The sequence below is a fragment of the Coturnix japonica genome, chromosome 2 (assembly GCF_054131305.1).
Source record: "Coturnix japonica strain WE chromosome 2, WE-NBRP24, whole genome shotgun sequence".
In the NCBI taxonomy this organism is placed as follows: Eukaryota; Metazoa; Chordata; class Aves; order Galliformes; family Phasianidae; genus Coturnix; species Coturnix japonica.
The window spans coordinates 52,297,638-52,312,092 of record NC_140664.1 but is presented as its reverse complement, the minus strand read 5'-3'; the positions used below and the strand labels follow the sequence as shown (position 1 = coordinate 52,312,092).

At 41.2% G+C, this 14,455-nt stretch overlaps 1 protein-coding gene across 3 annotated transcripts; it reads left to right on the top strand.

Annotated features, from left to right (window-relative positions):
- Window positions 1-101: 101 nt before the first annotated feature.
- CYB5A (cytochrome b5 type A) lies at window positions 102-13,296 on the top strand. 3 transcript variants are annotated; one of them, XM_015855168.3, is made up of 5 exons: window positions 102-300; window positions 7,436-7,564; window positions 9,678-9,707; window positions 10,992-11,026; window positions 12,168-13,296. In XM_015855168.3, exons 1-5 carry the CDS (start codon window positions 157-159, stop codon window positions 12,244-12,246), a joined length of 417 nt encoding a protein of 138 aa, XP_015710654.1. In that variant the 5' UTR covers window positions 102-156; the 3' UTR covers window positions 12,247-13,296. The 3 variants fall into 3 exon arrangements, with proteins under 3 accessions (XP_015710654.1, XP_085395925.1, XP_085395926.1); XM_085539799.1 differs by having other exon boundaries at window positions 9,627-9,707; XM_085539800.1 differs by lacking the exons at window positions 7,436-7,564; window positions 9,678-9,707; window positions 10,992-11,026.
- Window positions 13,297-14,455: the final 1,159 nt, after the last annotated feature.

Here is a 14,455-nt window from a genome sequence, read left to right as displayed (position 1 = left end):
TTTTTTGAAAGACATACCGTTTCACTAATGAGAGAGCAAGAAGTGGAGGGGGGGCGGGCGGTGATAGGCTGTTGGTTGGGCTGTATTTGGCGTTCGCGCATGAGAGCGGGGCTGTGTTGAGTCGAGGTGGTAGTGTGCTGTTTGTGTGGTGGGGACATGGTGGGCTCCAGCGAAGCCGGCGGTGAGAAGTGGCGGGGCCGCTACTATCGGCTGGAGGAGGTGCAGAAGCACAACAACAGCCAGAGCACTTGGATTATCGTGCATAACCGTATCTACGATATCACCAAGTTCCTGGATGAGGTGAGTGGCCTCAGAGGGCGGGCGGCGGCTGTCCCTGAGCATCGCCTGTCCCTGAGCATCGCCCTGGGCAGTGACAGGATCCAGCTGCTGCTTGTATTAGCATTGCCTTGTTTGCAACACAGCTCTATCAGTGGAGCCGCCTTCCCGAGGGAAATGCTTAAATATCAGGGTGTTCCACGTGTTGGTGACTCTGGGGAACGTCATCCCTGGGTTAAAATGTTTCATAGTATACTTTACTCTTTGCATACTTCTGACTTCAGGAGTGAGGTACTGATTTCTGTAGCCCCTCAGACATTTTTAAGGTATTTACACGTGATGGATAAGGAGAAACTCATGTTTGCCTCGTGCTGATGCATTCTGGGTTATGGTAAATGCTTCTCAGCAAACCAGGAATTAGATTAGCTGTTTCTATAGCATTACTGGTCAAACTCCACCATTTTCACCTATGGCTTTTTCTTTCAGGAGCTGAAAAGCTTAACATATGTCAATAATAAACTGTAGATTACTAGTCCTTCTGAGAAAGCACTGCTAAAACATCATCTCACTCTTTCCTGATAGGAGATTATATATGAGTATCAGTTTACCAGGGAGTGAAGAACTGGGAGCAGCAGCAAGCTTTACCAGTCCTATTCAATCCTTTTATTCCTATTAATTCAATAGGAAATCCTTCTAGCTGCCACCTTAACCTATGGAAATATTCTTTTACTGCTTCTGGAGCTGAACGCTTTCCAGTGCTTCACTGTTAAAGACAACTTGGATGTTATCATGCTTAAAATGTGAAAGGTGGTACTGCCTTTCACTGCATTACAGTCATTAAAGGGGATATTTTCTCTGTGCAGCTGCTGTCTCTACATGAAACTTGTAGATGCTTAGTGGAATTTGGGCTTGGGGAACCATCAGCCTCAATCCATACTGGACTGAATTTAGTAGGTGGTCTGCGGGTGGGGTATGCACAGTGTGACAGCATTGGCTGTTTCCTAAGAAACTTAAGAAGATACTTTGAAACATGGATGAGTGCTGGAGAGGAAAGGGGTTACATACTTGCATATCTTAAAGACTCCAGGAACAAGTTTTTGTTTGTTTGTTTTTTGTTTTCCTTCCAAATGGAAACTCTCTTAAATCTTATGATTTGAATATGTATATGAATTTTCTTTGCTTATCAAGGAATATCCTCTTAAGATGAATAATCTAAAGAGCCCAGCTTTTGGAGTGTGCTGTCTGAACATGTTTGGCATGAAAGACCATGCTTAAGACTGGGAGCTTCTATATTTTTCATTTAAAGGCTGTTGGATGCATGTTATTGAAAACTTAGGAAACTTCTTCATATTTTCAGGCCTAACATCCTCTAGGGAAAATTAGCTACTAGGAATGATTGTGTACTCACAGCAGGGTCTTATGGCTATATCTGTACTGCAGATAATTAAATATATTTATAATACTAAATGTAAATTAATGAGTTAAGCAAGGTGGTAATGCTTGATGGTGTTTTTATGTAAGTAAATAAAGCAAGCCTGCTGCACAGGCTTTGACAGCAATCTAACAAGCTAAACGAGTAGTTTAGTCTATTTAAAAAAAAGAAATTATCAGTGTCCTAATCTCTGTTTCCTGTTGCTGTAAGAGCGCTCCTAATTTCTTTGATGGGATCTTGGTTGGGTTACTTAAGCTTGGCAGAGAAGCCAATGTGAATAAGAACACCTCTACCTCAGAGAAATTATGTGCTCTGGAAGCATGCTCTGAAATGTGTTGAATATTCATCTAGTGTTAACTAGACAGAATCACAGAATGACCCAGGTTGGAAGGGACCTCAAGGATCATGTAGTTCCAACCCCCCTGCCTGGCAGGGCCACCAAACATACACATTTACTAGATCAGGTTGCCCAGGGCCCCGTCCAACCTGGCCTTGAACACCTCCAAGGACGGGGCACCCACAACCTCCCTGGGCAGCCTGTTCCAGGGCCTAACCACTCTCCTAGTGAAGAACTTTCCCCTAACATCCAACCTAAATCTTCCCTCTTTTAACTTAAAACCATTTCCCCTAGTCCTGCTATTGTCAGCCCTTTTGAAGAGTTTATTCCCCTCCTGGGTGTAAGATCCCTTCAGGTATTGAAAGGCTGCAATGAGGTCACCCCGCAACCTTCTCTTCTCCAGGCTGAACAAGCCCAACTCCCTCAGCCTGTCCTCATAGGGGAGGTGCTCCAGCCCCCTGATCATCTTCGTGGCCCTCCTCTGGACCCTGTCCAAAATCTCTATGTCTTTTTTGTACTGAGGGCTCCACACCTGGACTCAGTACAACAGATGGGGAGTCTTCATGTTTAAGTTACTTTGGTTATTTCAAAGCTTGCTTTGGAAGCAAAGTTCAGAGTGAAAATATTAATGGTCATTGTCGACTTCTTTCATACGCTGAGAACTTGTGCTTTCATAGCACTTCTTAAATGGGATGGAGAGCTCTCTCAAAATGGGTTTTGGAACGCTTATTGAATTAAGTGCAGATAAAAAGACATACTGTTTTACTATGCTAGAAATGCCCAGGGGGGTGGTGGAGTCTCCTTCTCTGGAGATATTCAAGACCCGCCTGGACACCTACCTGTGTGATGTGGTGTAGGAAGCCTGTTTTGGCAGGGGGTTGGACTTGATGATCTCTAGAGGTCCCTTCCAACCCCTACAATTCTGGGATTCAATTCTGTGAAATGAAAAATGGTCTCTCTGCCGTGTGGCAGTGAATTCACGTTTGTGTGATATGGTGATATTCTGGAAGATGGGTCTAAATTAATGAAAAACTTACATCAAAAGGTGCCAGCAGTAGCACAGTGTTAAGTCTGTCTGTATACCACGTGAATTCTTATTGCAGAAATCTAGATATTAAAGCCAGTGTTATGGTGAAACTTGCGGGGGGATTTGAAAATGCTTTGAAAAAGAGCAATTCTTAGCATTCTTCTTGTGAAACACTGCAGGCTGTAATTGTTTTGGAGAAGAGGGTGCTCAACCAATGAGTGTTTTCTTTGCACTGTGTAGAAAGCCCTAATGATGGCTTTCAAAAATACAGCTGGTAAGGAGCTGTAACTTTCTGTTCTTTAACAGTTGATGGAATAATTTGGAGGACTTCTGACTGCATGAAAGTGTCCTTAAAAGACTAACAGTTGTTTGCTTTTTAACGCAATAGAGCCAAAGGTTCTCCGGGCATTTCTGTCTCTGCTTCTGGTGTATTTTGTGGAATACAAAGCTGGTGGAGGCCTTCAGTTATCTGCTCAGAACTTAAATTGGACTGAAAACTCGATTCACCCCACAGTATGGGGGGTGGGATGATAAAGATTATGTATTATGGTAGTTAAACTTAAACCATCTTGAACTATGACACTGGGGAAGTTGCGTGACTGTAGCAAGAGGCAGAAGATCTGATAGGTGTTCTGGATGAAGTAACTACAGACTTTTGACCCAGATAACAACAGTGAATTTAACTGCTTTGTTGCTTTATCTGAACCTTAATGTGCTGCTGTAAGGGATTAGTCTATGCTGCCGTTCTACAAACTACCACTACACGTGTAACTTATCTGTGTTGTTAAGTTGGGATAGTCTTTGGAATGAACTAGAGTAGTTTATTTGAGCAGCAAAAACCTTTTCATTTCCACTGAACCACAGATTTATCTGCAAAAAATACTTATATCAAAAGGATTTTAATTTAGGGGTCATCGATGGAATAGTCCATGAGGGTCTGGTTACAGAAAGCTTTTTGTATTGAAGTGGAAGTTCTGGTAGCAAGTGTTTTGCTTATCTTATGGAAGTATGAGCAAAGGCCACGCACAGATGAACTTTGAGAAACTCATTGAGCTGTGGTAAACTGTGAGCTTTTGATGGAGTCTTCTTCTCTGGAGATATTCAAGACCCACCTGGACGCCTACCTGTGTGATGTGGTGTAGGGAACCTGCTTTGGCAGGGGGTTGGACTCGATGATCTCTAGAGGTCCCTTCCAACTCCTACAATTCTGTGAAATAAATCATTTCTTGTCATTTGTGAGGCTTTACATTTCCTGTTTTTTGTTAATGTGAGTCTTTTCATTAATTGCTCATTTGCTTGTTTGCAGGCAGGTGGTAAGTTTTCATTTTTAAGCAGAGTTACTGTCAAAACAACATGTGAAGTTTCAAAATACTAATAGGTTACTAGTAATATCTAATGCTAGTTGGATTAAAGTGGAAATGTGTTTAACTCTAGTGTTGCCCTGCTCATAGAAGGGGAAAAGTACCAGTGGTCCAGCTTTGGTGGCAGAGGTCAGAGTGAATTTGACTCCAGCAGCTGATGTGTGGGGAAGCGTTCGTCATGATCACACTTCCTCTATGATGACAATGACTACAAAACCCATACATTCAAGGAATCAGGTGCTGATCAAGCAAATCCATCTGAGAGGGGTGGAGTGCCTCTTGGGGCTGTTTGTGTAGCTGTGTGATTGATTATAGCAGTACAAGGGAGAGATTTGGGAACGTAGTAGTGGATGACTGGACTGTAGTCAGCAGCCTGCAGGTAGTTTGTTAAAGCAACTCGTGAAATGGCTTTAACATAGATGCAGTTGTACTGCAAGGAATCGACTTGTTTGGCCACTAGCTGAAGTTAATGGGCTTCTATCTATCTACTGATGTCCATGAGTAAGGCATGGGTTCATTTCAATGCATGAACTTGAATGTATGTGGTATTAGTGCTTTGTAAATTGCATAGCTGTGCTTCCTTTTTGCTAGTTGCTGATGGCTTTGTCGGCAAGCATGTTTTCCAATAAATTTTGCTTCCTTTTCTGATGTAGGCTTATGTATACTTGACAATAAACCTTCCACGTGGCTTTTTGTGGTTGATACAGCATGACATGTATCTGTGTGTAGTGTATTTCTGAGAGCATAATCCTTAAACATAGTATAAAAACAAAGTTGAATGAGTTCTGTTAAGTATTATTACAGCAGTATCTAGGAGAGCCTGTTAGATCCAAGTTCAGCATCTTAGACTTGGACTTGGATGATCTCTAAACTTTTGTTCGCTCCTTTCCCCTGAATACTTATCAGGCTGGATCCAAGGGCAGGATTTCAGTGAGCATTCCATGTTTGCACGCCTGTTTGCGTAATCTTTACTCTGCATGCACTCTCTTAACCTTTTTGGCACAGCTACTTCGCCTTATATCTCTATCAGTTGCTTAATCTTGCTTTTGCTGAGTCATGCTAGAGATCCTTTGCTATTCTAGCTTTTTTCAAGGGGAAAAAAAAACCCTTTCTCAATCTGTAAAAATAAACATGTGCCCTTGTGAAGATAACTTTAAGCTCTGAAGTTCTGGCATAGCTGGAATACTGTCATCTTAATCTATATGAACAAGTATGAATGCCTGTACTCGGCATTGGTGCGGCTGCACCTCGAGTACTGTGTTCAGTTTTGGGCCCCTCACTGCAAGGAAGACATTGAGGCCCTGGAACGTGTTCAGAGGAGGGCTATGAAGCTGGTGAGGGCTCTGGAGCACAGGCCTTACGAGGAGCGGCTGAGGGAGCTAGGATTGTTCAGCCTGGAGAAGAAGAGGCTTCCTGAAGGGAGGTTGTAGTGAGCTGGGGGTTGGCCTCTTCTCTCGTGTAATCGATGATAGAACTAGAGGGAATGGTTTTAAGCTGCTCCAGGGGAGATTCAGGCTGGACATTAGGAAGTATAACTTCTCAGAAAGGGTAGTCAGGCATTGGGATGCACTGCACAGGGAGGTGGTGGAGTCACCGACCATGGGAGTGTTCAAGAAACGTTTGGATGTTGTGTTGATGAATATGATTTAGCTGGGAAGTATCGGTAATGGTTGGACTGGATGGTCTTCTAGGTCTTTTCCAACCTTGATAATTCCGTGATTCTGTGATTATTTTGTAAAAGAGGAAGAATTGATAACGAGTTAGTATGGAGGATTTTAAGTGAATGCTAACTTTAATTCCTTAGTCTAGTAGAAATGTTAGTGTCACTTTAATCTCCTGTGTAAGGATGGCTTTTCTGTTCAGTTACACACTAGGTAAGATAACTTTAGATAGTAGAAGTTTTGCTTACGTTTATCTTGTTAGATTCTGTAGTCAGGAACCTTAATAATGGAACTAAGGCACCAGTGCCTTAATTCCTCTGTCCCTTCTCAAGTGGTAGAACTTAGTTTGCCTTACTCCAAGGCTAAAGCAGTCTTGACTTGTTTCTCCCAAATAGCTCCCCATTTCCAAGATAAGCAGTGCATCTTCTTGGCATGTTGCTTATCTGATTACTGAGGAACTTTGTTGCTGCGAACTTGCTGAACTATAAGATGTGATGTGTCTTGCTGTATATATGCAGTTGATTCATGGATAAAAATGTAGAACTGCATGTAATCGCAAAAGTGCATCCTAGGGAAGAATGAAAGTCAGTGCTTAGAAGGGAGTTTGGTTAAGGGAACAGTGATGAGTTGTGGCACTGAGAGGCAAGAGGCTTCTTGCCATCTTGGTGGCTTTATTAGCAGTGGAGTCTTGGGATTCCTCTGCTAAAATGAAACTACCATTGTTGTGTCTTGTATGTGCTTCCAGCACTGCTTAAGCTGCACCAAAGCAGCTGGCTTACTGGATAATCATGCTATAACTTTTTATTAGGGAAGAACTCCTGGAGGTTAGGAGAGGAGGCTCCATCCCCTGGCTGAAGCTGGGATTACCTAGGTCAGGTCAGGTTTCTCAGGGCTTTAGCAAGGCAGGCTTAAATGGTAGAAATTCTGCATGCCCTATACCCAATTTGTTCCACTATTTGATGACTGTTTTTACATATATCTTCCTTGCTGCAACTTATGTTTGGATAGAAATGTTTCCTGTGGAACTGTGAACACAGAGTGTAACTTTAGGTAACAGTTTGGCCCTGCTAAAACACTGACTTTCTGGTAATGTTCTAAATGCTGCTTTAGCTGCTAGGGTAATGCTTCTTGCTGGTCTGTTGCTGATGAAGTAAAGACCTTTCTTCTTTGATTTTGGCCTCTGAGAAAGCTAAAGCTTTCTAGTTATTTAGAGAGACTTAGATTTGCTTTAAGAAGTCTAGCAAGGACTTCTGCTTATTTTCAGAAATAAAGAAATGAGATTCCATATTTAGAATGGGGGATAGTTTTCAATAATGAATTCACGCTGATTAAAAATTGCAGCACCCGGGTGGAGAAGAAGTCCTGAGGGAGCAAGCTGGGGGAGACGCTACTGAGAACTTTGAAGACGTCGGCCACTCTACAGATGCAAGGGCACTGTCAGAAACTTTTATTATTGGGGAGCTTCACCCGGTGAGTATGCAAGAATACCAACGCTTGTTATTTTTGCGTGTATTTATATTGCTGTTATTTTGCTTCAAAATGTGGAGAGCTGCCAGTTTGGTTGGGTGCTACTCTGTAGCTCTGGATGGAGCTGGGCTGGAGCGAGTCCTTCCTTGTGAAGAGAGTTGGCTAGTGCAGAATGAGGATGGTCACATCTAAAACTTGGCTTCTTTGGAGTATTTCACAGCTTATTTTTTTAATAAGTTGAGTATGGAATCATGATGTTTCTGGTGTACCCTGTGAGCTTTATAATGAGACTCTGTAATTCCTGAAAGTTAGATATTTAACTGTCAGGAACCTTTCTTATGTCAGCATGCAAGCGCTTACTCAGCCTCTCTCACATATTTAGCCTTGAGAAAAGAAGGCTGAGAGGGGACTTGATCCAGGTTTATAAGTACCTGAGGTGTGGGAGCCATAGTGGTGAGGCTGATCTCTTTTCAGTAGTGCGTGGGGACAGGATTAGGGGTAATGGGATGAAAGTACAGCATAGGAAGTTCCACACAAATGTGCAGAAGAACTTCTTTACAGTGAGGGTGACGGAGCACTGGAACAGGCTGCCCAGGGAGGTGGTGGAGTCTCCTTCTCTGGAGATATTCAAGACCTGCCTGGACGCCTACCTGTGTGACGTGGTGTAGGGAGCCTGCTTTGACAGGGGGGTTGGACTCGATGATCTCTAGAGGTCCCTTCCAACCCCTACAATTCTGTGATATTCATCACTGTAAATGATGTGCCAGGCTTCCATCTCAGCCTAGAGCTTTATGTGTCTGTTTAGAGGACTGCTTCATCAGAACTGTAGAATTGCAGCATGGCTGAGGCACGCCTGCTCTAGCAGAATGCTCAAGCCAATGGCTCCTGGAGATGTCATAGGAGGAGACTCCACAGCCTCTTTGGACAACCTGAGTTATTGCTCAGTCATCCCCACACTAAAGAAGTGCATCCTGATGTTTAGATGGAAAGATGGAAAAATAAGTCTGATTTTTGGTCTTCCTTGTCTTTGGTCCCTTGTGTCTTGTGCTGTGTTAATGTAGATCATGCCACTTTTCCCTGTACTCTTCATATTTACTGTTCCTACGACAAGTTTGCTGCCTCAAGCTTTGAAGGATTGTTTCTAGCAACAGAACTGCTGCCATGGCTGCCTTCTATATGTTGCTTATAGGCTCTTCTATGGCAGTAGTTGAAAACCACTTACTGTAGCCCTAGGCAGATAGTGTGCAGAGAATGGTACTTTCCTTCCCTGCCTGTTCTCTTGTCCTCACTGATATGTTTTGTCTTGTATTTGTGGTGGATATGTACTCTTCAAGACAGTGATATCACACAGATGTTGGGATCACAGTCCAGTTCCTGTACCTATCTGAGTTTCTCTCTTAATGAATGTAACTAGTGTAAGCCTCTCCTACCTCTCCTAATATGAAGATATTCAGGTCTGGTGTATATTTGCAGTCCTGCAGACTTGCCTTCTGTTTCAGATGGCAGCTGATACTGGTAAAATTGTATCCTGGCTGCCAGTCCAGTTCATTCTTGTTTGACAGGTGCCTGTTTTCATTTGGTACATGGAATTATTGAACTGTTTGTTTCATAAACTTAAAACTGTTATGAAAGTGTGATTTCTTTTGTAGTAAATGTGACTGTCCCGTGTAAAGCTTTGTGAGTTTGTGAAAGATGAATAGAATAGAGTCCTTTGCATTGGAGGTTGTACTAAACTAGTTAGATAACTGTGCTTAGTAATATGAGTAGGCTTGGTAGGAGTAAACTAGTGCTATTGCAATCCGTGCATTAGCTTGAGGAAACGGACTGCCCAGAAATGAAAGAAATGCGAAAACACTGGTAGGAGAAATAATGGGATATGTTGCAGACTCAAGTTTTACTTCTTTATTTAGTTGCTGTGCAAAATACACAGACATCTCTTTTGTAAGTCTCTTTCCTAGGGGAAAAATAGATACACATTAACAGATGAGAATTGTGAACTGAATTGAGTGATTATATGGGGCTTTTTTTGTTGTTGTTGTTATTATTTATTGGTCTTTTTTCTCAGTGTTCTGGGTGCTCATCTGGATATATATATTCTTTGCTTATTTTCTTGCAGGATGATAGACCGAAGCTTCAGAAGCCAGCAGTAAGTGTGTTTCTTGACATGTTCCATTATTTCTTTTGGGTGTTAGGTGGTGTCTCTCTAAATGGTATACTCAGCAGCTAAAATAATTAACTTAATGTAAGTGTAGTGTTTCAGATCATAAGTCTCTTAAACCTGTTGATCTGGCCTTATAATTTTTCCTGTTAGCTGTTCTTTTCTCTAAGTTTTGTGGTTTCTAACAAAGAGGTTAAGTCTTACAGCATTATACTACAACAAAAAGATGAGTCCAGAATCTGTCAGTGGTTTCCTAGTATTCAGTTTAAGAAAGACATTTACAAACAGGATAGATTAAGCTTATACTTCCAATCAAAACGAACAAAAAGCAAATGGCATAACAATGTATTGGCAACGCTGGTAGATGCAGAATCCAGTCAGATTTGATAGCTGTAGTATAGATCAGTTAATTTAAAGCTGTGAACCCTTTTCAGGATGCTGTTTGCTTCCCAACTACTGCAGCAGACATTGATGTCCTGTCAGTGCAGTAGTGCATTTGTTCCAGCATATTCTTCTGTTGTCCTTAAGGCTGTGTTGGCATTCAGCTTGTGAATTCCTAAAATCAATCTCTAATAAAGAAGCAAGTAAATCAGAGATGAAACTGTACAGTTGTTGCTGCTAAGCAAATAGAGGCCGGTTGGTTGGGACCATCTTCTGGCCTTGGCACGACTGTTTATACAAGGTGTTAGACCATGCTCCACATGGTTTGACTTTAGAGTTAGTTCTTCGTGCAGGTATTCAGAAAATCATTAGCGATGTAATTACTGAGCCTTTTTACTTTAAGCCTACCATTTGTTGTGCATCAACCTGTGATAGGCTTCTGGAAAAGTAGCCTGTTTAGACCCATGCAAAGATGTGAGGAATCTTTTTCACTCTTTGACAGGGCTGTAAACATTCTCATACTTAAGGAATTCATTTTTTCAGTGATGGGATTCTGTTCAGTTTTAATGCTTTAGATCTTCAGGGCCATGTGCAATTGCTAATCCAGAAATGAGTAAGTAGTCTTAAAAGCTGTGCAGCCAACACTTGATCTTACAGTGATTCTTTTTCTGTGGAAACCTAATTTTAAAGAAAAAAAACAAAACAAAACAAAAAAAAAAACAACAACGCATGTCTGTATTGAAAGGTATAATTTCTCTGTAATTCTTAGGCAGTCTAAAAAGCCACACTAACAGACTGAGCTTAACAATCAGTTTTGAGAAATTAAGGGGCCAGTTAAGTATGGACAGGAATATGTGCTTGATGTAAACCTCTTTATGCTTTGCTTTCCAGGAAACTCTTATTACCACTGTGCAGTCTAATTCCAGGTACAGTATGGCATCTGGTACCAAATACGAAATTCCTCACAATAATGTTTCTGAAGTTCAAAATATTATGGCATCTCTCTGCAGGAAACACAGATGTGGGAGGGTGCTGCTGCATAACAAGTCCCATTTTGTATATAGTCCAGTTTGGCATCTGTGTGCCATTTTACATTGCATGTTAGTGTAATGTCTAGATTTTTGGTTTTTCTCACATTGATGTTCACGAGGTGCTACCAAATTGCTTCTGCTTTACAAGCCATCATTTCTGGCTGCTGTTGGGTGAATAGAAGATGCTCGATGCTGTTAGTGACATATCTTCCATTTTTAAAATTTGCCCCGTTGAATCGTAGAATCACCAAGGTTGGAAAAGACCTAAAAGATCATCCAGTACAACTGTTCACCTATTACTAATAGCTCCCACTATACCATGTCCCTCAACACATACAGTCTTTCCTTGAACACCCCCAGGGTCGGTGACTCCACCACCTCCCTAGGCAGTCCATTCCAGTGCCTGACCACCCTTTCTGAGAAGTAATACCTCCTAATGTCCAGCCTGAATCTCCCCTGCTGTAGCTTGAAACCATTCCCTCTGGTCCTATCACTAATGACATGAGAGAAGAGGCTGACCCCCAGCTCACTAATTGTTGCATCTAAGAGAAAGAAGAGGGTTGTGTCCTGCAAGAAGGAAAACCTGTCAGTGATGTAGGGGGTGGGCATATGTTTATTGAGTTATGATTTATAAAGTTATTCTTTGCTTACTGTTGCCTATTGCTGAAACCTCAGAGGAACTTCCCTGTGGAATGAGAAGCTGAGTATTTGGAAGCTGTCGCGTGTTGTGAAGTCCTAAATTTCTGTGAAATAGTTTTGAAATGAGTGATATTCTGGGCAGCATGCCATGACTCTATAAACACATCTCTAGTCTTCCTCTTTTCTAGCAAACAAATCTGTTATAAGCTTTAGTGCAGAGTCTGAAGAGGTTAAACTTTTTTCCTTGGCTGGAGTGTTACTGGCCTAGGTGCTCTGCACTCATCTTAACATTACGTGTTTCTTGGGGTGGGAGGGACAGACAATGTTGAACCAGTGACTTTTTGAAACTTGTTGGGTGTCACTTCCTAAACTACTTGTTTCAAAAACTTCTTCCTAGTTCATGGTCCAACTGGGTGATCCCGGCAATAGCAGCAATTATTGTGGCCCTGATGTATCGTTCCTACATGTCAGAGTGAGCACCTTACTGAGAACTAATGCAAGAAGAGACTGATCTGGGAGAGAATAGAAGCAATCCTAACCCAATATATTTCCTGACAAAAGCCTGATGTCTGAAGATGAATTCAACTTTTTCAGAAGACTGAACAATTCTTTTCTGCTGTGCACTTTTCTTAATGTTGCCTTCTTATTTGCTGCACTGAGGTAATAAAAAGGCAGCATTTCTTTCTGTATAACAATATCTTCTGAAATGAATGATCTGATAACTGTATTAGTTTCTGTATTAAAATAGTTTTGTAAGTAGCATACTGATTCTGGTTATCTTTTTAATCTGTAATGGGGTCTGTAGGACTTTCTTTGCATATAAATTTTATAGCTTTAAATTACTACCAAAACTTTGTACATGTATTTGTCCATGTACAAAACCTAACTTAAAAATCATGTTGTCTTCTTAAATGTAGAATGTTTGCATAAGAGGCTAATTAAAATAAACATAATGGAAAAAGCCGAGTATGGTAATGAATACAGGTGCCAGGAAGTGGTTGGGTCCTGCTAGTCAGGCTGTAAGATAACTTTCCTTCCCTATTGCCATGTGCTCCTAGAGTTGTTACAGGTATTCCTGCTGGCAAGCTGTTCTGTTTGATTGCCATGGGAAAATTAAAATATGAAATCCACTGGCCCAATTATGTCCGTCTCCATTTTGTGAACTGTTGAACTGTTGTGCTAAAAAGGCAGACAGTGCAGTGTAAGTTCCACTACAGGTAATGTAACTGCTACTAAGTAATACTGTTCTTGCCAAGCACTCAGGCGACTCTGAAACTTGTTCTGGAACTTCTAGACTTGTATGCAGTCTTCAAGTTTATCATGGTATGTCGTGAGCTGGGGGAAAAAGTGATGCTTAGAGTCTGTTTCTGACTGTTCTGTTATGTGCTCCTTGGTGCTTTACTATGGAGAAACGCACATTTTCTGTGCTAAATACAGGACAATTGAAAGCCTGCATTGTGATGAATTTTATTTTTATTTTTTAGTCATATGTAAATGATCATGAATAAAAGTTTAATTGCTTACTCCTTCTTGGCTGAAATACACTCATTTCAATCCTCCGTGAAGTTCTTGGAAGGGATGCTTTTCAGGCCCTTTTCAGAAGAACCTGTTTGATAATGCGTCCTCAAAGTGAGATCCTTTATCAAAGAGGGAAATTGCATCTATAATGTGTGATAGTTTATCCCAGACCAGTTAGTGTAGGTAAATGATTCTAACCCATCTGAGGTAGACAGCATGTGCTCAACACCAGCTAGTGGAATTAGCAGTGGTCTGCCTTTGTAAGCACTGACAGTCACCAGCACTTGTAGCCCCATTGTTTTGACTGCCCTCTGGGAGCTCCATAGAAGATCCATTCAGTGTAGGTCTTGTGTCAAGCTGAGAGAAGGGAGTTCTGTGAATTTCAGATGATAAACACATTCCTACATATGCCTAAGACAGTAATATGTCAAGGATTCCTTACTGGGGGGTTTCTTTTACCTTTGAAGCAACTAAGGATCTGTTAAAACCTCTGTTCTTGCAGAAAACATCTCACACTTCTGACTGTGAAAGTGCTTATTATTTTACCTTGGTATTCTTGAGTTTTCTTCTATCAGACTTAGTTTACAACTATGGGAATTTACATTTAGAGTAGACCCCATCACTTTATTTGCCTTGGAAACTTGACTTGCACTATAAATGTCAGTGGCTGGGATTTAGTCTAGCACTAGTTTCTTGTTCTGTCCTGTTTTTGCCCCAGCTTTTTCTCTAAATGTAAGATGAAGCTAAGTTGAAAGTTCAGACTTTGTTGGCTTGTTACAGGTTACCTTTAAAAAGGATATATTAACTCTTAAGTTGATATTTACACTCATAAACTAAGTCTGAAATACTGAAGTTTCTGTTAATTTTTAGAGTAATGTTTAAATTCACATCAGAGCAAGAAAAAAATGTTTCAGAAAGCTTAACCTTTCAAACAGTTTTGTAAGAATTTCAGAAGGGGATAATTATGTTCATGTCAGCAAGTAGGGTAATGCAATCAGTGGGTCCATGCCGCAAAACACTTGTTGCAAAAGATGCTTTTTTCCTCTATACTTAAGGAGTTTTACAATGGTATTGATCTGTTTGCATCCCATATAGCTGATGCTTACTAGAGGCTGGATCTTACTATGTTATGCCCTGAAGTATATTCAAGCTCAGCAGTCTAAAAGA